Source organism: Xenopus tropicalis, chromosome 1 (assembly GCF_000004195.4).
Source record: "Xenopus tropicalis strain Nigerian chromosome 1, UCB_Xtro_10.0, whole genome shotgun sequence".
Classification (NCBI taxonomy): domain Eukaryota; kingdom Metazoa; phylum Chordata; class Amphibia; order Anura; family Pipidae; genus Xenopus; species Xenopus tropicalis.
In genome coordinates, this window is record NC_030677.2 from 16,104,202 (window position 1) to 16,130,028 (window position 25,827).

Genomic DNA, 25,827 nt, shown 5'->3' on the forward strand with positions numbered 1-25,827 from the left:
GGGCCCCTGGGGTCCCAGTCCGACACTGGTCCCAGCGCATAGAGTAAGACATTGCAGAGACAGTTTCTCAGAAAGCTCAAATGCCAAGTTACATCCAAAGTACGGGGAATGGGCAGGTAGGGCAGGGGAAAGGTGGATTGGGCCAGTTAATGGGCAGAGCAGAGGTGGGTCCATAGGAATAAAGAGTGATAGGCAGTGGAGAGGGTCAGGAAAAGGTGGATTGGGCCAGTTAATGGGCGGAGCAGAGGTGGGTCCATAGGAATAAAGAGTGATAGGCAGTGGAGAGGGTCAGGAAAAGGTGGATTGGGCCAGTTAATGGGCGGAGCAGAAGTGGGTCCATAGGAATAAAGAGTGATAGGCAGTGGAGAAGGTCAGGGAAAGGAGGGATTTATAGGCCATTACAAATTTACTGTCAAGTACATTGCTGGTAAAATTTGTAACATTGGTGCGGGCTCAGGTATTACACCTACCTGTGCAATTGTGCAACCACTGTTCCAAGGGGGAAAATAAAAGGAATATCAGTGTAAATTCCATCGTGGGAATGTCTATAGGTTAAGCCCCCCCAGTGAATTAAAAAAAAAAAAAAAGTAAAATATAGCAACAGGCAGAAGCTTCAAAAATGTTTATAAAAATGAAATCCAATGCCTCTAAGACAGAACCATTATAAATTGTACAATAGGTGTCGGATTTTATAATATTTGATACAATTATTTTGTATTAAAACTTGATGAGCACTTACATTTATTTGATTATAATTATACAGTCCAATTTGAAATAGAGGCGCTGTGAGTTGGAGTTTGCAACCTGAGAATGTCCATTATCCCTGAGTCTGTGCTATTGCTCCCTTCTGGAGTAGTATGGAATTCGGCATGGGGGCTGGGAAAGTTTGGTAAGAAGGAGGGGGGGTGAGAGATTGGGAGACAGAGGGGAGGGGAGTCAGGCTGCGCTGCTGCTAAAATTCTATCCAACATACAAAAAAGGCTGCCCAGAGCTGTACTGAGGTTTGTTCTTCCTGGACACTCAGAATGCATTGGGTACCTATGATACTGGCAGGAGCGTTGGCTGCAGTCTGCATCACCATTGGCTATGGGGCCCCTTCTGGTACCACAGTTAGAATGGTCACCACTGCAAAAAGCCAAACACAAAGGAACATCACCACCGGAGCTCCAGGAGCCAATGGGACCGTGCAGCCAACACCATATGGGGATGAAAATCTGGAGGAGCCTCTTCCCAAGGACAGAAGAATGAGACTATCAGATGAGAAAATCCCAGACAAGAAAGGTGAGAGGGGGCACCAAGTCTGGATGTGACTCTGCTGGTGGCTTGTTGGGTTAGCATGCTGACGGGGCACAAATGCTTGGCTTTGGCTGTCACTTTCCATGTCCTACAGGTGTCACCATCTTAGAATGCTTTCTACTGAGCTGGAATGCAGCTAATGTCCATCTGGTTGTTACAAACCATGAGCAGGAGCATTATGTTTACAGTATCTCAGGAATGAAGATCAATGAATAATAGGTCACACTGACTTTATTTCATTGCCCATTATATATTCCTTTAGCTCTAAAGCTAATCCTTGGCACGTACATGTTTATTGCATTCTGTGTGTACACCACCTTATGGAATGCAACCAGTTTCTCAAGTCTGATCATGACTTGCCCTTTGCCCTAATACCTGCAAGAGGCCTCAGTGCTCCAAAGCAAGAATTTCCTTCTAAACATATCAAGTTCCTAACCCTAAGTAAGAGATTTGACGCACACAAACAACATTATAAATCCAAGGTTTAGTACACATATATATATAACAATATAATGTATATAGTATATAATATAATTCATTTAATGTTCTCCAAAATCATAGAATATCTAACTTCGGAACTGTGAAAATGCATACGTTTACCTAATATATCGATGTTGACAGTAGTTGAACCCAACAAAAGGTGTAGGACCCACATCAACCCATGGTTTTACCTTTAGAATTGGTTGAAAGTCTCACTTCAACAAAAATAAATTTCACAAAGACATGCCCAGAAGTCACATGACTTTCTCTCATTTCATCACATATGTGAAAACAGAGATTTCTCTAAACAAACCATAAACATCTTCAACACAAGGTTAAAGTTCACACCACTGACTTTGCACAAATAAAACCAGAGAACCTGCCTTAAACCATGAATCTTATCCAATACTTGGTTAGAGTTCATACCCCTTCATGAACTTCGTCCAATACTTGGTTAGAGTTAATTTCTTATCAAGAACTTCATCCAATACTTGGTTAGAGTTAATTTCTTATCAAGAACTTCATCCAATACTTGGTTAGAGTTAATTTCTTATCAAGAACTTCATCCAATACTTGGTTAGAGTTAATTTCTTATCAAGAACTTCATCCAATACTTGGTTAGAGTTAATTTCCCATCAATAACTTCAACCAATACTTGGTTAGAGTTCATTTGCCATCAAGAACTTCATCCAGTACTTGGTTAGAGTTCATTTCCCATCAAGAACCTCATCCAATACTTTGTTAGAGCTCATTTTCCATCAAGAACTTCATCCAATACTTGGTTAGATTTCATTTCCCATCAAGAACTTCATCCAGTACTTGGTTAGAGTTCATATCCCTTTGAGAACCGCATCCAATATTTGGTTCGAGTTCATACCCCTTTGAGAACCTCATCCAATACTTGGTTCGAGTTCATACCCCTTTAAGAACCTCATCCAATATTTGGTTAGAGTTCATACCCCTTTGAGAACCTCATCCAATACTTGGTTCGAGTTCATACCCCTTTGAGAACCTCATCCAATATTTGGTTAGAGTTCATACCCCTTTGAGAACCTCATCCAATACTTGGTTCGAGTTCATACCCCTTTAAGAACCTCATCCAATACTTGGTTCGAGTTCATACCCCTTTAAGAACCTCATCCAATATTTGGTTAGAGTTCATACCTATTCAAGAACTTCATCCAATACTTGGTAAGAGTTAATACCCCTTTAAGACCCTCATCCAATACTTGGTTAGAGTTAATACCCCTTCGAGAACCTCATCCAATACTCGGTTAGAGTTCATACCCCTTTGAGAATCTCATCCAATACTTGGTTAGAGTTCATACCCCTTTAAGAACCTCATCCAATACTTGGTTCGAGTTCATACCCCTTTAAGAACCTCATCCAATATTTGGTTAGAGTTCATACCTATTCAAGAACTTCATCCAATACTTGGTAAGAGTTAATACCCCTTTAAGAACCTCATCCAATACTTGGTTAGAGTTCATACCCCTTTAAGAACCTCATCCAATACTTGGTTAGAGTTCATACCCCTTTGAGAACCTCATCCAATACTTGGTTAAAGTTCATTGCCCATCAAGAACTACATCCAACACTCAACATTGCCAGTATCCCTCAGTCACATAAACAAAGAGTAAATGTATGCAGTTTATGTTGATGAGTGATAGTCCTCAGATTACTTAGCACAGTTATCTGTGGTGGTGTCTCCCACAACCCTTAGACATCCAGTAAATTGTATTTCTGTTAGACTTCAGACTGATTTGGAAGAACTATCCCAACTTGTCCAATTACTTGGAAGCAAAGATGATGCCCTACTGAGAACATATTAAAATAAAACCATGTATGATAAAGAACAGAGTTGCAATATGGCCATTCAGCATGAGGATTTCATACAGTAGGTGCCCAGTTTGAAACTGGGATATTGCAGCCCTTTGAAGACTGAATATATTTCACTGAATGCAATCCCGCAAAGTGAGCACTTTAAATTGATCATGTGAGCCCAAAGTGTTTGATGCGGTGTGTATGTATCCCATTGGCATAAAGCTAAACAGGAACCCGAATCCCTTGGCACTAAAGCTGCTGGGGGAACAGAGGTGCATTGATATGTGCACGCTCCCCTCTGTTTTTATAAAGCACTTATAGAGACAAGATGTTAATCCCCCATAGTGTATAATGCAGGACTAACACACAGCCCCGGAGGTGGGTTTAGGAGCACAAATGCAGCCAGTGTGCGCAATTACAGCTTACTTGGTATGTTGCAGATGGAAGTAAACATATTTTTGTCACACGGGTATAGGTTATTTTCCTATTCCTTGACCTCTGGATCTGAAAAAATAAGCTCTGTTTGGATTGTGTTGGGCAAGGTGTTTTTAACCCTCTCATCGTTTCATCAGTGCTCCATTACTTTGATTGCCTGGTATAATATTGTGGGGATCCATCACGGTTTGGCCAGAGGAAATACTGCTAAGGGTGCTATGAGTAGATGGGCTGCATGCTGGTAGACGGGTTGATTTCAGGTAAGTTGGAGGGTAGTTGGCATGTTTGCACCATCACACACAGTCATGCTTGACCCATTTTGGCTTTCACCAGACTTTACCCATCCACGGCTCCATATTCCATTTCCCACCACTCTGTCCCATTGCATGAAGCCTGCTGGTGTGTCTCTTATACTGTGCAACTGTTTGATTGCTCATAATGTATGAACCCATGCCTGAAAGTGTGTTTGTAGTGTAGTGTAGAGTGTGTATACACGGCACAGTGTGCATACTGAGGCTTGCTTGGTGTGTGTGAGGCTCAGGTATAACAGTGAGAGTGCATGGGAGTGCAAGGCTCGGGCAGAACCGTGTGATAGAACTACTGTACATCAGCTCCATGTGTAAAACTCTATGCAGGCCTGATGCCATCCAGCTGTTTGTGTTGAGTCAGAGGGAACACTCAGCATTAAGTTTCATTTTTTTCAGTTTGGAAAAGGATAGTTGAAAGTAAAGAAAACTTGGCATGTAAGCGGTAATTCAGCAAATGAAGTCTCCGTGCCAGCACCTGTAAGAACCAAACTGCCCAATGCAACTGGCAGGCAGCCATGCTTAAGAGGAGATGCTCTAGTGCCACCTGTACTGGCAGTCAGAGCGTGAGGGTTAAACCCCTTCTCTATTGTGCAGTTGTGCAATGTGTTACATAAGCGTGCATCTGGAATAGAGCTGCATGGATGGTTTGGGTGTGAATGAGTGTGCACTTCTCGCTAGTGAGTATGTTTGGCAGTGAGTGAGCGGAGCCCACAGGCAGGAGGAGTCACACTCTGTTTGGCTTTGCATTTTCTAGCCCAGGTCCTGACGAAAAAAAAAGTTAAGATAGTAAAGACCGTGAAAGTAATGAAGAAGCCGAAAGCAGAAAAGCCATCTTCTGAGAGCCAAGGAGAACGTATGTACTAACAATGCTTGTGTCTTGGGTGTCTCCCAAAGTGCCCCTTGGTCTTCTGCACAGGGAACCCTAACGCGCCTTTGTCTTCCACACTGAGAACCCTAATACCTTATAGTCTTCCACAACGGGGGACAAAATGCCCCATTGTCTCCCACAGAAAGAGCCTAAAGTCCTTTTTCCTTCCACTCTGAGAGCCCTAAAACTCCACAACAGCCCTAAAGCCCCTTTGTCTTCCACACTGGAAGCCCTACAGCTTTATTGCCCCCTGTATCAAAAGCCCTAAAGCCCCTTTATCTTCCATACTGGAGGCCCTACAGCTTTATTGCCTCCCATATCAACAGCCCTAAAGCCCCTTTGTCTTCCACACTGGAGGCCCTACAGCTTTATTGCCTCCCGTATCAACAGCCCTAAAGCCCCTTTGTCTTCCACACTGGAGGCCCTACAGCTTTATTGCCTCCCGTATCAACAGCCCTAAAGCCCCTTTATCTTCCATACTGGATGCCCTACAGCTTTATTGCCTCCCATATCAACAGCCCTAAAGGCCCTTTGTCTTCCACACTGGAGGCCCTACAGCTTTATTGCCTCCCATATCAACAGCCCTAAAGCCCCTTTGTCTTCCACACTGGAGGCCCTACAGCTTTATTGCCTCCCATATCAACAGCCCTAAAGGCCCTTTGTCTTCCATACTGGAGGCCCTACAGCTTTATTGCCTCCCATATCAACAGCCCTAAAGGCCCTTTGTCTTCCATACTGGAGGCCCTACAGCTTTATTGCCTCCCATATCAACAGCCCTAAAGCCCCTTTGTCTTCCACACTGGAGGCCTAAAGCTTTATTGCCCCCTGTATCAACAGCCCTAAAGCCCCTTTGTCTTCCACACTGGAGGCCTAAAGCTTTATTGCCTCCCATATCAACAGCCCTAAAGCCCCTTTGTCTTCCACACTGGAGGCCCTACAGCTTTATTGCCTCCCGTATCAACAGCCCTAAAGCCCCTTTCTCTTCCATACTGGAGGCCCTACAGCTTTATTGCCTCCCGTATCAACAGCCCTAAAGCCCCTTTGTCTTCCACATTAGGAGCCCTAAAGCTCCTTTGTCCCCACCACAAACAGCCCTAAAGCTGCACAGTGACCCTTATTGAGAGAACAGGTCTCTCTGGGTCAAATAAACTGATACTTGTTTCCATACTGTGGAAATTATTCTTTTACTTATATATTAAGGTGGAAACACACATTATCTGCACTTCCTGCCCCTGGGCTGCTCTCCTTCCCATGGCTGGGTAGTAAAGAAATTCTCATTCCTGACTGATATGAGTCTGTGGTTCTTGGTTCTTTAAAGCAAGCTCTCTATTGAGTTGAATGTTGTACCCAGAAGATAAAATAACCAGTCAAAACACAGAATCTGGGATGGCCCTCGGCTGTTGTTGGACTACAACTATCAGCATCCCACAACAGCCTGCAGCTGACTCAGTGGCAGGTCCCTGGGCTCTATTTTGTGCTGAGTAAATGAAAAACAAAATCCCCCTTACAGTAAGGTCAAAGGGAGCGTTAGCTGAGAACTCCTAGGAATGCAATGGGGGGGGCTAGTAATGTTTAGTCAGCATGTTGATCCACTGAGAGGCTTTCCTCCAAGCTACAAGCACCACAAAGGGAACATTCTGATCATAGATTCCCATTAACCAACATCTTCTAATTAGCTAGGAAATGCAAAATAACCCATAATGGTTAAACTGCTCCTATTGATGCTCCACTAATGGGAATGTTGTGCTGCAGTCAAGCCTTCCTACTATAGCACAAATAACCCAGTCATACTGAAGATATGTGAATACAAGCCCTACTATAAGAGTGTACTTACCCTTTAAACACCCTAGCTAGCGGCTATAACATTTATAGATATAATAGATCTGTAAGAATGATACTCTGTCTCCCCTGCCCCAACATCAGCACAAGATGGGCCAGGAGCAGCAGTAGGGACAGAGAGACTTAAGGTGGCCATACACGGGCCGATTCTAGCTGCCGATATCAGAACCGACTGTGCCTAGAGCCTTCGTTCTAATTAGATTGTTTGGCCCCAGCTAGAAGTGCTAGAGGATGGTGAGGGGGGGAGCTGGAGGATGCTGAGGGGGGACCTGCAGGATGCTGGGGAGTGGAGCTGGAGGATGCTGAGGGGAGGAGATGGAGGATGCTGGGGAGTGGAGCTGGAGAATGCAGAGGGGGGAGCTGAAGGATGCTGGGGGGAGCTGGAGGATGCTGAGGTGGGGAGATGGAGGATGCTGGGGAGTGGAGCTGGAGGATGCTGGGGGGGAGCTGGAGGATGTTAGAGAGAATGTTAAGGGGGAGCTGGAGGATGCTGGGGAGTGGAGCTGGAGGATGCTGGGGGGAGCTGTGGATGTTAGGGAGGATGCTGGGGGGGAGTTGGAGGATGCTGGGGTGGAGCTGGAGGTTGCTGGGGAGGAGCTGGAGCATGTTAGGGGGAGCTGGAGGATGCTGGGGAGGAGCTGGAGGATGTTAGGGAGGATGCTGGGGGGGAAGCTGGAGGAAGCAGTGGGGGAGCAGGAAGCAGCAGGGAGTGGGCCTAGTATGAGGACACTGGGGGAGGACCAGCAATGTTTTAGGGGGCCCTGGGCTGACACCACTGCAAAATGTAACCCCTGGCTACCAATGTTTTAGGGGGCCCTGGCTACTAATGTCTGTGTGTCCTTCAAACTGATGACAGAGGTTACTGGGGGGGGGCTATTGGGGGGCAGGGCGTGGGAGGAGGGGGGGCCCAGAAAAATTTGTTGTGAGGGGCCCCGTGATTTCTGATGGCGGCCCTGTGGCCACCTTTACACTCTTGGCAGCTTTTGTTCACTTACCCAGAGAGGTCCTTCTAGAGCAGTGGCTGTCAGACATTCCACCCCCCACTGGAGAGCCAGATTTTTGTCAGGGCCCCCTAAGAATATAACAAGGCTACATATACAGGAATACACTGGTCTATCAGCCATTCAGACATAGTCTCAGGAATACATAGCAAATATGCTTTCACCCCAACTGACCTCCTACATGGGTTATAAGGGTCAGGGTCGGACTGACCTGTCAGTAACAGAGGATATACAGGGGGCCCAAGCCCTAGGGGGCCTCAGACTAGCCTATTAGTCCTTTCTTATTTCCTACAGCAGATACCTATGTAGTATTAGCTACTGTCTTGGGCATATAAACAGAATGTGCTTAACTACTCAGACTGATCTTTCTCGTTAATTACATGAAGGATGTCGGCAGTCACTTTATAGGCTGTTTATAGGCTAGGGTTAAAAGAAGGGTAACGGTAAGTAGTATCCCTTTAACATGGGCAACCTCACACACATTTACCGTATGTCTGATTTGTGCTCAGTAAGAAGCTGTATAAAGACAAAGCAGTGAGGCTGAGGCATCCAAACACACCAGAGAGTAAGACTCACTCACCTCAAAAATGTGCTTGTGAATCAGATTTACCATATGCTGTGCAGGAAAGGAACAGCCTTGGGCAACGTTAGTTCCATCTCCAGCTCTTCTACAGACAGGGGGGCTCAGCCCTGACACAGGGAAAGAAACTATTGGCAGGGCAATGGTTAGAGAGGGTTTGTATATGAAAGCATTCATGAAAGCACACATCAGCAGCTCATAGCCTGTACAGAGAGATACCATAAAACTATGGCACATAGGGATTCCCCTGTACTAAGCACAATTCAGCAGGAACAGCCCCCTAAGTTTGCTCATAGCCTGTACAGAGATATACCATAAAACTATGGCAGCATAGGGATTCCCCTGTACTAAGCACAATTCAGCAGGAACAGCCCCCTAAGTTTGCTCATAGCCTGTACAAAGAGATACCATAAAACTATGGCAGCACAGGAATTCCCCTGTACTAAGCACAATTCAGCAGGAACAGCCCCCTAAGTTTGCTCATAGCCTGTACAGAGAGATACCATAAAACTATGGCAGCATAGGGATTCCCCTGTACTAAGGACAATACAGCAGGAACAGCCCCCTAAGTTTGCTCATAGCCTGTACAGAGAGATACCATAAAACTATGGCACATAGGGATTCCCCTGTACTAAGCACAATTCAGCAGGAACAGCCCCCTAAGTTTGCTCATAGTATAAATAGAGAGATACCATAAAACTATGGCACATAGGGATTCCCCTGTACTAAGCACAATTCAGCAGGAACAGCCCCCTAAGTTTGCTCATAGCCTGTACAGAGAGATAACGTACACCTATAGCAGAATAGGTATTCCCCTATACTAAGCAAAGTTCAGCAGGAACAGGCTTCTTAAGGGGACAACTTAATCTGAGACAAGAGGAAGCAGGTCACTGCCCCATATAGCTTATAATCAAAATGAATACTAGATATTGATAATTTTCTTTAAAATGGCCCTATTATTGTCGCTCCCCATTGATCTGGTACTGTCTTTGTGTTTGAAATTAGGGGTGGGCCTGTTCCAAAGGTCCCTGCCAGAAGCACATTACAATGGAACAGCCAATCACAGTCCTCCAGTCAAAGGCAGGCTTCAGTTCCCTATCAGGTCCACCTAGCTGCTGATTGGTTCCTATCCTACAGTACAGTGTGCTAAGTGCCACTGGCTCCACTGCACAACCTGGGAAAGGAGACAGGAACAGATGGGCAGGACTAGTTGGGTTTTTGAAGAAATTCTCAATAAATCAGCCCAAAACCCAGTATGGAATCCTGGGTAAATATTTTTTAAACTAATAGAAACCAGCAGTGTCCTACTCAAGGCAACTTTTCTTTTTCTGGTTTGTTTAGATTATACTCATGAGTCTGATCCCGTTTGAAAGTAAAATGCTCACATACAGTGTTTCTGTCTAAATGAGCTCCCAGTGTGTTAGAGAGAGGGGCAGAGTCACCCCTGGGTATTTAGCAGCATTCCTTTGTACTTTACCTTGTTATTGTTACAGGCTGGGGAGGATGGGGGGGGGGGGGGGCATCAGCATATACACCAACCAAAACCAGATGTCAGAAGGATCCGGCTGTCCAACTGAGATCTAGGTAAATACAAGATAGGGAAATAGGTCAGTGTCTAGAATATCTCTAAGGAAATGGCTTCAGTAATGGACTCCATCTGTTATACTGACCCATCGTCTGCAACAGAATTCTATTACTTGATACAGCAAAATATAAACTACAAAGATAAATATATTTATAATTATAAAGGCAAATGGAGTTACGGTTACTTAGGTAACAGCTCTATGTTGGTATGCTATAACTATGAAATTCCTTTGAATTCACTTTTATGATGTAGACATTGATATTCTGAGACCGTTTGCCATTGGTTTTCATTTTTTATTATCTTTGGTTTTTCAGTTATTTCGTTTTTTGTTCAGCAGCTCTCCAGTTTGGAATTTCGGCAGTAATTTGGTTGCTAGGGTCTTGCTAACCTTAGCAACCAGGCAATGGCGAGACTATGAGCAATTGAAATCAATTGAAAATATAATTAATAGAAATTCACGATAACAATAAAAGTGCAGCCTCAAAGAGCAAAAGTTTTTTTTTTATCTGTTGTGGTCAGTGACCCCCATTTGAAAGCTGGAAAGATCAACCAATATGCAGCATAGACATGGGTTCCACCCTAATGGGAGGGAGGGGCACAAGTGGGTAAATGCCCTGAGCTTCCACTCGTTCTACTTATTTTAGGATATAACTCAGTGAATATCACTGGGGAACAAGGCTAGTTTTAGGGAAGGTTAGACAGGACATTGCACTGGGACCCCGACATCAGAAAAGTCCTGGGGGAAGGGTTGGTAAACTGTTAAATTGGCTTGACATATAAACACCAAAGGCAGGGGTGGATAAATTATTCCTTTAGCAAAGCTGTACCCCAGCTTCAACCTTGATCATCCTACCTGATCCACGATTGGCCCTTGCCGCACCCATGATCCAAAGGCAAATCATCTGCTGACCAAAGGTAAGAATGATATGCCCTACAGACAGTGGCAAAAGAAGAGCATTGTATCAGGGATATGTAATAGATGATGTGTGAGAGTGGTCACCCAAGTCTGGTACCATCTTAGTAGGTAGGGGGCTATTATTTGTATCTGTTCAGTTTGTATAATCCTTTGTGATTAGCTGTGAATAGAGATGCCTACAGCATCATTCAGTGTCACAGAGCTTTGATACATTCATTGGGCAGACACAGCTAGGCTACCAGTCCTTTCCTATGTATTCTTGGGTTAGGAAATCTATTGCTCCTTTTTCTGGTGTGCCAAGAGCAGTATTGCTGACAGCAGGAAAGGAATAAAAAACTCTTTGAGGTGTTTATCATTGTAGATGCAGAGTGTAGGATCATGTGACCAGGCAGTTTTCTCGTATATCCTTCACAGCGCCATTATCTGTATAGCCAGGGTTTAAAGTTCCTCACTATTCCTATGTCCTCTTTATAGCATGCCCCCCACTGGGCCTGAAGTCGCTTCGAGTGTCCGATTCCCAGCTGAGAGCATCCAGTACCAAGCGCTACGGCCTGGGGGCCCACAGAGGGCGTCTCAACATACAGGTGGGACAGAAACTAATATTAACTAAGGATAAATTACTCTACCCCTTTTCCTTTAGGTTTTGCCAATAATGAATGAGGGAAAGTTCTATATATAGGGTGATAAACTGGTGACTGGTGTAGAGAAGGGAGGCAGTATGATATGCCTGTACAATGCTTAACACAAAGAAAGCCAACCAAAGACTCCCAGTCTTCTGCCCACTCATTCTGGTGTGTCCGTACATTCCAATTCTCTTTTTACCTAAAGAGTATAAAGGTCTGTCTTGGTGGAGAGACCAAGCTAAAAACCAAGATGGCCCTAAGAGGTCATGCCACTTAAACTCTGATTGGCTATAGGTTGATTAAATCCTTTCCCACCTTAAAGTTAAGGTCCCCATACACGGGCCGATTCTAGCTGCCGATATCAGTCCCTTAGACCAATTCGGCAGCTTATCGGCCCGTGTATGGGCACTACCGATGGGCCTGCCCAACCGATATTTGGCCTGAAATTGGCCAGATATCGATTGGGCAGGTTAAAAAATCTAGTCGAATCATGGACCGCATCGGCTCGTTGATGCAGTCCCTGAATTGACTTTGCCTATACCCGTTCTTTATAATTCGATTATAAATCGAATTAGCCTGGATTCTCCCGATATCACCCACCCGTAGGCGGGGGATATCGGGAGAAGATCCGCTCGCTTGGCGACATCGGTTGGCTAACGGTATACCAGTTCAGTGACTAATTGGCTGTAGATGGTATAGTTAAACAACAGGCAAGACCAATTTTCAGCACAACCCTGGTCTACTGGGCTCAAGTCGAACACAAGTGTACATTGGTCTTTCATCCAGGGTAAGACATAAATCGTCATCAAAATATTTTCCCCTCTTTTAGTCTGGAATCTACGATGATGATTTTTTTGATGGCGGATGGTGCGCTGACGAGAAAAACACCCAGCAGTGGTTCGAGGTGGATGCCAGAAGGCTCACTCGCTTTACTGGAGTCATCACTCAGGGCAAGAACTCCATATGGACGTGAGAACCAGTTAAACTTAAACCAGTGTTCAAGTCTGAGGCATGTTTAGTAGGAAGGCGCAAAGCAACGTAGGCCTCTACGTTTTACCAAAAATGAGAACTTTTCATTTCCTTAAGGCTGCCTATTCCATTATTATTTGCACATAAATATATATTTCTAAATCATTTATCATGTTGAAATGGAAAAAAGTCAATAACCGAGTTATACCCTTTTCTTTCACAGAGATGACTGGGTGACATCATACAAAGTGCAAGTCAGCAATGACACCCATACCTGGCAGACGTGCAAGAATGGCACAGAGGAAGTGGTGAGTATGCCCTCAAATAATGGGTATCTCTTAGGAATGACTCTATGGGGAAGGGGTTTCATTCCTACATAATTCTATAGGGCTTATTCATGTCCGCAGACACACGGGGCAACTTGTGCTTTTCCCCACAGGCAATTGCACCTAATACCATTTTCAATTAAGGTACTTGTGTATAGTTGTACTTAGTGCCACTTCAGTATAGTTGTACTTAGTGCCACTCAGTCCTTTCTGCCTTCCATTCCGAATTGGGTGCCTATTGATGCAGGGGAACCCTGGAGCTACTACCACCTCCTGACCAGACGTAAGCTCCAGGGTTCCCTTCCTGCCCTGCATTAAAAGGCAGATGCCGTTTACATGCTGAACTCTGGAAATGACGGCATGCAATTGCATCAGGCACAGTGCAACTGAGTCAGGTGCAACACTGGTTTGTGGCCCCAGTGACACTTGGGTTCTGGGAAAAAAACACTGTGGGGGAAAACATGCCAACGGCTCGAAATTGCACTTAGTTCACTGTATCTGCAGACGTAAATGAGCCCTTATATATTTATATTCATTAATGTACTGTGTGTTCCCCATGTCTGTACTATTACTGTACAAATGTACTACTATATAAATACTATATAAATAAACATAGGGCAAGTATAACCAGTTTAAAAGAATTTATAGTGGGTAAGGAAGAGGTCCAAATAATAAGGGTCTTTTGCCATGAACTGAATAGACGCTCAGGACACTTACAAAGCCCAGCAAGCTCCTGGTTTACCGTATAGTCATTCAAGGGCTTGGGACCTCCTACAAGCAGACCAGATGGTGGCCTATTATGAGCAAGAAGAAGAAGAAGAAGAAGAAGCAGGCACTTTAAAAGGTTAGAGATACTCTGTTGACTGTAGAATCTACAGTAAACAGAGTACAGTGTAGATTATACTTGTTCTAGTCTAGTCTATCGTTGTCACTGGGACAATATGGAATGGGTAAAGATGTGTCTGCACAGTGCCTCACTGTGACATAATGTTAAGCAGGTCCTTCTATGACATGTGATGGTTAATACTGGTACCCAACAAGTCATAGACTCAAGAAGTGGACTGGTCTAAAATACTGTTATGAAAGCAGGAAGGTCATGGAGAAATTATAGTTTGTCGGAATGTGTCTTCATCTATGTCAGGAAGCCACATGGGAGATAAACCATTAGGGTCAATGTCATACGCAATTTATGTTCTTTTCTACCAGCAACAGACAGCTTTGCGTTTTACACCTCCAACACATGTCGGCTTAAGGTGGCCATGTAGGGGCAGGAACGAGGGGCTTGCCCGACCGATATCAGGCCTGAAATTGGCCAGATATCGATCGGGCAGGTTAAAAGATTAAGTCGGATCGGGGACCGCATCAGCTCATTGATGCGGTCTCTGAACCGATTGCCCCATTGCCGCCATTATAATTCCATCGTTTGGCCCTGTAGCCTACATTTTCCCCGATATCGCCCACCCGTAGGTGGGGATATCAGGAGATGATCCGCTCTCTTGGCGGCCTCGCCAAGCGAGTGGATCTTCACGTGTATGGGCACCTTTAGTGTGAAAGAACAGACATTAAACAATACTAAGTTCCAGTAACAGGCCGTAGCGTGAAGCCAGAAGCTCTGAGCAGTTCAAAGGAGACTAATGCAGGCAGCAGACTGGAAAAATGAATTCATAGTTATACAGTCTGTGTCCACAATGGAGTGGGCATATAAAAACAAGCCAAGTTAAGAGAGAAACTGGCTGCAATAAGGCAAAAGGTGTTGGATACAAAGTAAGTGATGAACACTGAAGTGGACAGCAAGGGTCAACAAGACAAATTCCACCAAGAGAATAGGGCCCAAATACCAAAATGGTCCATTAAACTAAACAAGTGTAGGAATGCTGGAACTAAAATCCATGAATCTATTGCGAAAAAAAGAGTTCTGGATATGGCAACAGACTACAAGGTGGAATTCTAAGGTAGACTTTAGCATCAGAATGGCAGTGATTTCCTAGAAAACAACAAGAGAAGGAACCCAGAACAAAAAGCTACCAAACAATAGTATATGTAGACAGCCTGCCCCTTTAAGAGGCAGCAACTTGTATCTTGGGGATATGGTGGTGCCAGAAGCATCTTGCATTGTTTCTTGAGCAGCAAACACGGATAGGTTGTTTCTCTCTCATTGCCCTGGACTCTAACACCGAGCTACAGCCCTTACCATTCTCAAGTATATAAACTTGCACTGAAGCACAAAGGGTGCTGTAATCCAGTAACAGAGGAAGAATGAAAGGCTGCTTGATACTTAAGCAGAATTAAAATAATTTTTTTAATAGGTGCAGGTATAAAAAAAAAACATTTTCAGTGTAAATTACTACAAATTTCAGCTATAATATATCCCAATAAATACGCTTAATGTGAGCAGAGACAAGGCAGACCCTGTGCTTCCAGGTTTATGAGTCCTGTCTCCATCCTGCTGTGCCATTAGGGTTTATTTTTGTTTTGTAGAGGGCGGAACTGGCTCTCGTGACACTTGGGCTGGTTCCCTGGCTGCCAGCTTGGAAATATTTCTCAGGTTATTAGAGGTTTTGCTTAGCTTCACAGAACACAGAGTGGCTTTAATAATCCACGGAGAAGAGGCTGCTAATCAGAGCCATGTAACCCCCCCGGCACAGTAAGTGTGAGGTTTACCTGCAGCTGAACTGGCACCCAGGGAATCATTTCATTCTGAGTCTCCAGATGGCAAGTCATACACACTTGGGGTTCTATATACTGGTGATTTATTTATTATTATAAGATATAGGTATAGGACCAGTTATCCAGAATGCTTGGGACCTGGTGTTTTCCGGATAAGGGATCTTTTAGATACTGTTGGGATCAAGTACAGGTACTGTTTTATTATTACAGAGAAGAGGGAATCATTTAACCATGAAATAAACCCAATAGGGCTGTTCTGTCCCAATAAGGGGTAATTATATCTTAGTTGGGATCAAGTACAGGTACTGTTTTATTATTACAGAGAAAAAGGAATCATTTAACCATTAAATAAACCCAATAGGGCTGTTCTGCCCCAATAAGGGGTAATTATATCTTAGTTGGGATCAAGTACAGGTACTGTTTTATTATTACAGAGAAAAGGGAATCATTTAACCATGAAATAAACCCAATAGGGCTGTTCTGCCCCCAATAAGGGGTAATTATATCTTAGTTGGGATCAAGTACAGGTACTGTTTTATTATTACAGAGAAAAGGGAATCATTTAACCATTAAATAAACCCAATAGGGCTGTTCTGCCCCCAATAAGGGGTAATTATATCTTAGTTGGGATCAAGTACAGGTACTGTTTTATTATTACAGAGAAAAAGGAATCATTTAACCATTAAATAAACCCAATAGGGCTGTTCTGCCCCCAATAAGGGGTAATTATATCTTAGTTGGGATCAAGTACAGGTACTGTTTTATTATTACAGAGAAAAGGGAATCATTTAACCATTAAATAAACCCAATACGACTGTTCTGCCCCCAATAAGGGGTAATTATATCTTAGTTGGGATCAAGTACAGGTACTGTTTTATTATTACAGAGAAAAGGGAATCATTTAACCATTAAATAAACCCAATAGGGCTGTTCTGCCCCAAATAAGGGGTAATTATATCTTAGTTGGGATCAAGTACAGGTACTGTTTTATTATTACAGAGAAAAAGGAAATTATTTTATAAAATTAAAATTATTTGCTTATAATGGAGTCTATGGGAGATGACCTTTCCGTAATTCTGAACTTTCTGGATAACAGGTTTCCGGATAAAGGATTCTATACCTGTATTACTGTATAAGTTGTCCTTTCCTTTAAACTCCATTTAAAACCAAGGCTCCTGGGTTAGTGACTCCAGTCTCCCCCAAGTACTTGGGTCACATAGCTCTGTATTCTCTGTAATTCCTCCTCCAGGCCCAGTGATCAATCAAGGGACAGGCCTTGGTCCAGACTAGTGAGAATCTGAATGTGTGATTGTCCCATTGAGTAGGTCTATAGAGGTTAGAACATAGACATTGCATGGGTTCAAGGATATCAATACAATGAGAAAACTCCCTCTTATTTGGGACCAGGGTTCAGCCGCAGGGTTGATCCACAGAACAGTGAGCAGCCGAGTAGACAAGAAAGCAGTCATGTATCAAATTCTGTATTTAGTTTATTTTGCCTGAATCCCAGCCTTTTTTTGCAGGATTTTGCAATATAGGATCCAAACCCTAACTACCGTGTAAGTTACAACAAATCAGTGCATATGGGTCTAGGGCAGACATGGTCCCCTTATCCAGCAAGGTGCCACCTTTGGGCACAGAAATGCATCTTTATATTGCAGGATGAGTGCTTCACACTGAGCCACCTCTTTCTTTGCTATTTGCTACTGTTTATTAAGTCAAGGACAAACTGTGCTGAAATTCAGCCTGCTAAAACCCCATATATTCCTCTGTGCTGTTGTGTGTATTTGGGAACCAAAACCCTACCGATTCTGCCCTCGTCATCTTATATAACTGACAGATGGTTTTATCTGCCATCTCACTTCTAGGATTCAATGGGGTCTTTTCAGTCCGCAACAATTATTGCTTATAATTCTTGGCCCAGCTCTGGTTTTTCTGGGGCAGCTCCAAGCCACAAACATGTCACTGGCAGCACAGGGCAAAGCACTGCCCTCCCTTTTGAGGCTGGGAGTTAGATCCTGCTTAATACGTTATGGGCATTAGAGACACAGGGCCTGATTCACTAAAGTTTATCGCACGCTTTTTTGCGGTAAAAAAGACGCGACAATTAGCGCGCGATTCACTACAGCATTACCGCATGCGATAAGTCGCATTTTCGCATGCAGTATTTCTCGCGCTAGTTTTACCGCATACGTTCATTTCCGTGCTGAAAAGAATACGATCGCATGATTCACTATAACTTTGGCGCGCTAAATATTGCATTCAGCTATGCAAAAATTAACACCTACTACAGGCAGGCGAAAAATTATACAAAAAATTGTACAAAGTACAGTAAATGATTTTTTGCAATAAAATATGGACTTACAGTGTTATTTATTCAGTCTGTGTTTCCCCCAGAGTGACGCAGCCGCCAGTTTGCAGGGAAATGGTCATTTTTAATACAGTAATTTTCTGCAAGTATTGGCGTGTATGGCTAACATGGCGTGCGTTCATTTGCGCGACTATTTATATTTGGCTACAAGTGATGAAATGTTTCGCCAGGCATGGATTCGCAGCGAATTTTTGGACGTGCGTTGAATTTTTTTGCGGCGGATTTTTTCATGCATTTCGCAAAACAATCCGCCAATGGCAAAACGCCTGAAAAAATTTGCCACGCAAAAATTCACCGCACATACAAAAATTTATACAAGCGTCAAAAAATAATAGTCACAGCAACAATTTTTTTGCCCGCACAACATTTTTGCCGTTTCGTGGATCTTTCGAAAGATTTGCTAATTTTCACTAAAGATAACCAGAACACATTTGCTCATCACTAGTGGCTACTATTTATAAGCATCTACTATTTATATGATACCATTTATATGCTACCATTTATATGTGGCTACTATTTATATGCTACCATTTATATGCTACTATTTATATGATACCATTTATATGCTACCATTTATATGTGGCTACTATTTATATGCTACCATTTATATGCTACTATTTATATGTGGCTACCATTTATATGTGGCTACTATTTATATGACTACCATTTATATGCTACCATTTATATGTGGCTACCATTTATATGTGGCTACTATTTATATGCTACCATTTATATGCTACCATTTATATGCTACTATTTATATGATACCATTTATATGCTACTATTTATATGATACCATTTATATGCTACCATTTATATGCTACTATTTATATGCTACCATTTATATGTGGCTAATATTTATATACACCATTTATATGCGGCGACAATTTTTATACACTATTTCTAAGCTACCATTCATATGCGGTGACTAGTCGCGGGCGTAATTTAGCACATGTACCAGCAAATAGCGCATTGAAATAGTCTTCGCGAGTTAAATAACGCATGCAATATCGCGCGTAAAAAAGCGCGAGTATGCTTATAGTGAATCGTGCGAAAAATCGCCAAAATTAAGACGCGGTAAAATTTTTACCGCACGTTATAAATAGCGCGCGTTAAATTGCACTTTAGTGAATCAGGCCCACAGAACGTTCTACTTACCCCACAATATAGGTCACGTTGTACAGAGAATACATACACTGTGGGCAAAATAACTACAAGCCGACCCTGAATCAGACAAGGAAATTGACCCTTCTATCGGCTAAAGCCAAAAAACACTGCTACTAATACTTCACAATTTCTCAACTGCTTTTGACACTGTGGATCACCCTCTTCTCCTCCAGTCTCTCTGCTCTCTTGGCCTTTGTGACACTGCCTTATCCTGGGTTTCATCTTATCTCTCAGATCGATCCTTCAGTGTCTCTTACAATGGGGAATCATCTTCTCCCCCTGCCTCTTTCTGTCGGGGTTCCTCAAGGCTCTGTCCTGGGCCCCTTACTATTTTCTCTCTATACCTCCTCCCTTGGCAAATGAATCAATTCTTTTGGCTGTCAGTACCACCTCTATGCTGACGATACTCAGATCTATCTTTCCTCTCCTGATCTCAACCCAGAGCTTCTAACTCGCGTCTCTTCCTGCCTGTCCGCTATCTCCACTTGGATGTCCCAACGTTACCTCTCTAGGACTGAATTGGTTCTCTTTCCCCCATCCAACGTCCACATTGTTCCCGAGGTATCTATACAGGTTAACAATTCTACCATCACCCCATCTCCCCAGGCCCGGTGCCTTGGGGTTACCCCCCATTCTGCCCTGTCCTTCACTCCTCATATCCAATCACTTATCAAATCATGTCACTTTCACCTAAGAAATATCTCCAAAATACGATCATTTATCACCCAAGATGCTGCCAAAATTCTTATTCACTCTCTTATAATATCTCGCCTGGACTACTGTAACTCCCCATTAATTGGCCTTCCCCTCCAAAGACTGTCCCCTCTCCAGTCCCTAATGAATACTGCTGCCAGGCTCATACACCTCTCCAACCGCTCCTCCTCTGCCATGCCGCTCTGCCAATCCCTCTGTCGTGCCACTCTGCCAGTCCCTCTGCCGTGCCACTCTGCCAGTCCCTCTGCCGTGCCACTCTGCCAGTCCCCCTTCCGTGCCCCTCTGCCAGTCCCCCTGCCGTGCCACTCTGCCAGTCCCCCTGCCGTGCCACTCTGCCAGTCCCTCTGCCGTGCCACTCTGCCAGTCCCCCTGCCATCCCACTCTGCCAGTCCCTCTGCCATGCCACTCTGCCAGTCCCTGCCATGCCACTCTGCCAGTCTCCCTGCCGTGCCACTCTGCCAGTCTCCCTGCCATGCCACTCTGCCAGTCCCTCTGCCGTGCAACTCTGCCAGTCCCTGCCGTGCCACTCTGCCAATCCCTCTGCCGTGCCACTCTGCCAGTCCCTGCCGTGCCACTCTGCCAATCCCTCTGCCGTGCCACTCTGCCAATCCCTCTGCCATGCCACTCTGCCAATCCCTGCACTGGCTTCCCCTACCATCCAGGATAAAATTCAAACTAATGACTCTCACATACAAAGCAGTTCATAACTCTGCCCCACCCACAATCTCTGAACTCATCTCTAGGTACCATCCAACCCGCTTGGTACCCCCCTACTGACCTGCTCCCCAACTCCTCTCTCATTCCCTCCTCACACGCTCGCATTCAAGACTTTGCAAGGGCTGCCCCCCTTCTCTGGAATTCGCTCCCACAAACTGTCAGACTTTCTCCCAATCTCTCTGCCTTCAATCGAACTCTAAAAACGCATTTATTTAGAGAAGCTTACCCTAATCTAGTTTAACATACCCTCAGTGTGCTGCTAAATACCCTGTGCCCCACTCTCACAACTCTGTCATGCCCATTCCCACACATCTCAACCCTTCTCCTTGTAGAGTGTAAGCTCTTTTGGGCAGGGCCCTCTTCACCTCTTGTATCGGTTATTGGTTGCTTTATATGTTACTCTGTATGTCCAATGTATGTAACCCACTTATTGTACAGCGCTGCGGGATATGTTGGCAATTTATAAATAAATGTTAATAATAATAAATGTTAATAATTTGTAATGGCAGCTGTTTTGCTCCTGAGATGCCCATTCTGGCATCCCAACAACACAACATTCTACATTACGTCCTTCTGCTCTCACCTCAATTCAGATAAAAATTCAGCTTTCGCTAATCTCCAATTTCTTTTCATACTGACATCTTTATCACCAACCTGTACACATAGTTCTACAATGTATTTCTGCCTGCAGACACTTGGGTACATTTCCCCTTTAAGGTCAGCTGCTGGAAATCCCAGAGGCAACCCCCAGAATAATTATTCCCACTTATAAAGTCTGTATGTGTATCCCACTGAGTGGCAGATTTGTTGGGAAAATGTTAATAATCCAGATCCTCTGCGGCACTGGCAAAGGACTGAGTTTGCTCTGGTTCAGCTCTGTCTCCCTGTGGTACTTTTCTTGGCTTCCCTTTCATTCCTGGACTGAGAACTGAACACCGGCCAAAATGCAAGGGGGCCCCCTGCTGTTTTTGGCTGGAAATAGTTTAGAAACAGTGAACCCTTTGCTGCTATGAGAACAGCGGCCATATTATAGCTGTGAAGAAAATACAAATCCAATACGGATTTTATATAGTTTGAGATGTTGGATATGTTTATATGGAACATGTGGTGCAGTAGAGGGGCAGTATAGACCCTTTGTCAGCTTCAGTTTAATGATAGGGTTTGTACTAGACGTACTTTTTGCTGCTGTTTTAATTATGAAATAGGTATGGCTTTTGTTATTTCTTAAACTTAACTAATAAAATCTGAAAATGAAAATAAAGTGACATTCTACCTGTTCTTACAAGCAAGGACCAAACAAATCAGCAGTCCCCTGAGAAGGTTGGAACTGGGAAATGGAAAGGGTTTGTTTATACAGAGGACTTCTTAGTGGACTGCTGATTTGTTTTGATTGTGCTCATAAGAACAGGAAGTAGAATGTGACTTTACTTTCAATTTCAGAGTTTCTTCAAAACTGAACTAAACCATAGTTTTTGCATTCACTATATTAATTTTGGGTTTACAAGCACATTTCATGTTATATATTTATATATATTCAAAAAAATATATATATAATTCTTCTTCCTTCACCTAAAAAATATATCTCTTTTGTTTCAGATTTTTAAAGCCAACAAAGACCCTGAAACTCCAGTGCTGAACCATCTTCCCACCCCAATGGTGGGCCGCTACATCAGAATTAACCCACAGACGTGGTTTGAAAATGGTACTATCTGCTTGAGAGCAGAGATCTTAGGATGCCCACTTCCAGGTGTGAACCCATGATGCCAAATCAATATGGCTGACTGCTATGAGGATATAAGCAGAACATTCATATTTATGTCATATATAATATGTATGTATGAATGCAGCATGCTACCCTGCTCAGTCACTTAATGTACAGGTAGAAGACCAGTTATCCAGAATGCTCAGGACCAAGGGTATTCCGGATAAAAGGTCTTTCCGTAATTTGGATCTCCATACCTTAATACTACTAAAAAATCAATAAAACAGTAATTAAACCCAATAGGCTTGTTTTGCATCCAATAAGGATTAATTATATCTTAACTGGAGTCAAGTACAAGGTTTTATTACTACAGGGAAAAAGGAAATAATTTTTAAAATTCTGAACTATTTGATTAAAATGGAGTCTATGGGAGACGGGCATTCCATAATTTCTGTAATTTTTGTAGCTTTCTGGATAACGGGTTTCCGGATAACGGATCCCATAACTGTACCCGTAATTGGTGGAGAGAGCAGATGAAGGTAGCTGAGCTGTTTAGTTCAAAGCATTTTAAAGCAGAGATGCTGTATAGGAAAACAATGTGGGGGCAGGGTTCATTTGCTCTTGGCCTTCTTGCTGCCCATTGACAAAATATTTCCTTGTTAAAATCACATATTGTATCTTAATTATTTGTGTAATTGGCATTAACTATTTTCTTTTAACTTTTGCCCCTGGATGCAATCATCCCGCTCTTGCTGAACATTTATTTTTATTGTCCCAATGACAGTAAAACATACTATAACAGATACTATGTTGTTACATGGACAAACTTAACTTGATTCCAGTAGCCTATAACAACCAATCAGATGTTTCCTTTTATGATTCCACCAGTAGACCTGTATATGCCATAAGGGTAGTATTTCTCCACAATGCCCAGCCTTCTATTTGGGTCTTTGGGCTTTTTAATGGCATATCTGTGACTGCTGGGATTGACTGAATCAACAAGTCTTTTTTAGTGAATTAAGGTGCCCATACACCTTCAGATCCGCTCGCTTGGCAATGTCACTAAGCGAGCGGATCTTCTCCCGATATGAGGAGAATCCATGCTAATTCGGTCGTTTGGCCCTGGGGCCAATGATTGAATTATAATGACTGGTATAGGCAAAGTCGGTCCAGGGACTGCATCAACGAGCCGATGCGGTTACCGATCTGACTAAATTTTTTAACCTGGCCGATTTCAGGCCAGATATCAGTCAGGCAGGCCCATCGTGCCCCAACAATCAGTCTAAGGGACCGATATCGGCAGCTAGAATCGGCCCGTGTATGGCCACCAGTCTATATCATTGTTCTGCAAGTGGAAGATCAAGATTGTTTTGGTCAAGGATCCATTTGTATGTTTACCTTTCCCTCTACATTATCCTTAACAACATTTAAGTTCCTGTCCTGGTACACCAATATACAAATTTTTGTCACAATGTGAACTTTCACATCACCGAACGAGTTCCAAAAGGGCTCAGTCATCAAAGCAAGCACACTGGCACCAAACTCTCCTATCATTTTATTATTCCACAGATCCAAACACAGTGTTTATGTGGGAACACGTGCCGGAGCCCACAGACAAGCTGGACTTCAAACATCACAACTACAAGGAGATGCGGAAGGTAAGAATTAGACGGGGAAAGATACAGGGAGGCCTAGTTTTCCATGTTTTCTTCATAGCACAGTATGCAATAATGTAATTAATAAAGCCAAGGTGCCATCATCTGTAAATGAGGTGCAAATATGTGGATCCGTACACTGGCGCTCTGATCCAATGATCACTGTGACTTCCATTTGGTGCCTGATCTGATCTGACAAGTTGCACCAAAGTTCCCAAAGGGATCAAGAATAAAATATTACATGGCAGAGGGAATTATTTGCTGTGGAACAGTGTCATTTAGAAATAAAAAGTACCCCATAAACATCATGACAGTGTTCCTTTAATAGAAATCTAAGGGACTAACACTAGTCTTTCTGCTCACAGTCCATAATTGGCATAATCACTCATTAATATACCAGGTGACATATCCCTACACATTTCTCAGTATCTATAACATTTGTGTTCTAATTTCCTTATAGCTGATGAAAGCTGTTAATGATGAATGTCCTGAGATCACTCGAGTTTACAGCATTGGAAAGAGTTACCTAGGTCTGAAAATGTACGTCATGGAGATTTCTGACAATCCTGGACAGCATGAACTTGGTGAGGGGCCCTGGGTCATGGCTGAAAAATATCCAAGGGGGCATTAACAACAAATTATCTGGTTCCTGGTGCATATATCAACCTTCTCTCTAAATGTGTAAACGTTAATTCAGCAAGCCGCAATTCGCTTGATTTGAACCATGTTATGAGTCTGTTTTTGCCTTGGATGTCCTTCTGAGCAGAGTCTGTTTAACCCCCAGGTGAGCCGGAGTTTCGGTACGTAGCCGGGATGCACGGTAATGAAGTAGTTGGTCGAGAACTGATGCTGAACCTTATGCAGTATCTCTGCATGGAGTACAAGAAGGGCAACCCCCGCGTTATGCGCCTGGTGACTGAGACGCGTATTCACTTGCTGCCCTCCATGAATCCTGATGGATATGAGCAGGCCTATAAACTGGTACAGTATGTCTCTCCTGTGCCCGAGATATTAGCAGGCCTATAAACTGGTACTGAGCTTCTCTCCTGTGCCCGAGATATTAGAAGGCACTGTCTATCTCTCCTATGTCCGAGATATTAGCAGGCCAATAAACTGGTACTATCTATCTCTCCAGTGTCCCACATATGAGCAGGCCAATAAACTGGTACTGTCTATCTCTCCCATTTCCAACATATGAGCAGGCCTATAAACTGGTACTGTCTATCTCTCCAGTGTCCCACATATGAGCAGGCCTATAAACTGGTACTGTCTATCTCTCCCATTTCCCACATATGAGCAGGCCTATAAACTGGTACTGTCTATCTCTCCAGTGTCCCACATATGAGCAGGCCAATAAACTGGTACTGTCTATCTCTCCCATTTCCAACATATGAGCAGGCCTATAAACTGGTACTGTCTATCTCTCCAGTGTCCCACATATGAGCAGGCCTATAAACTGGTATTGTCTATCTCTCCCATGTCCCACATATGAGCAGGCCTATAAACTGCTACTGTGCCTGTGACCAAGCAGGTCTTTAAACTGGTATTGCTCTTCTCTTTCATGCCCTAGATATAAGCAGACCTATAAACCAGTACCATGCTTCTACTTCATGTCCCAGATTTGAAACTGGTACAGCACAGATCTTTACAGCCCATATATGAGCAGGTCAAGAAACTGTAATGTACTGTAATTCCGGCTTGGTTGCTACCTGTGCAGGCCTGGCACTGTACTGTTCATGTCCCAGTCATAAGCTGATCTATAAACTTATACTTTCCTTACTACC

The 25,827-nt window shown here is 43.5% G+C and overlaps 1 protein-coding gene across 2 annotated transcripts in view; it reads left to right on the top strand.

Moving 5' to 3' along the window:
* Positions 1 to 931: 931 nt before the first annotated feature.
* cpxm1 (carboxypeptidase X (M14 family), member 1) overlaps positions 932 to 25,827 on the top strand; it is a 31,918-nt gene continuing 7,022 nt past the window's right edge. Inside the window, exons 1-9 of one of the 2 annotated variants that reach the window (XM_002936268.4) lie at positions 932 to 1,281; positions 5,098 to 5,196; positions 11,607 to 11,716; positions 12,585 to 12,724; positions 12,948 to 13,032; positions 22,283 to 22,433; positions 23,958 to 24,046; positions 24,504 to 24,627; positions 24,828 to 25,024. In XM_002936268.4, the coding sequence (XP_002936314.2) occupies positions 1,026 to 1,281; positions 5,098 to 5,196; positions 11,607 to 11,716; positions 12,585 to 12,724; positions 12,948 to 13,032; positions 22,283 to 22,433; positions 23,958 to 24,046; positions 24,504 to 24,627; positions 24,828 to 25,024 (1,251 nt within the window). In that variant the 5' untranslated portion in view covers positions 932 to 1,025. The remainder of the gene's footprint in view (positions 1,282 to 5,097; positions 5,197 to 11,606; positions 11,717 to 12,584; positions 12,725 to 12,947; positions 13,033 to 22,282; positions 22,434 to 23,957; positions 24,047 to 24,503; positions 24,628 to 24,827; positions 25,025 to 25,827) is intronic. The other variant, XM_004911316.3, reaches the window with a different exon arrangement.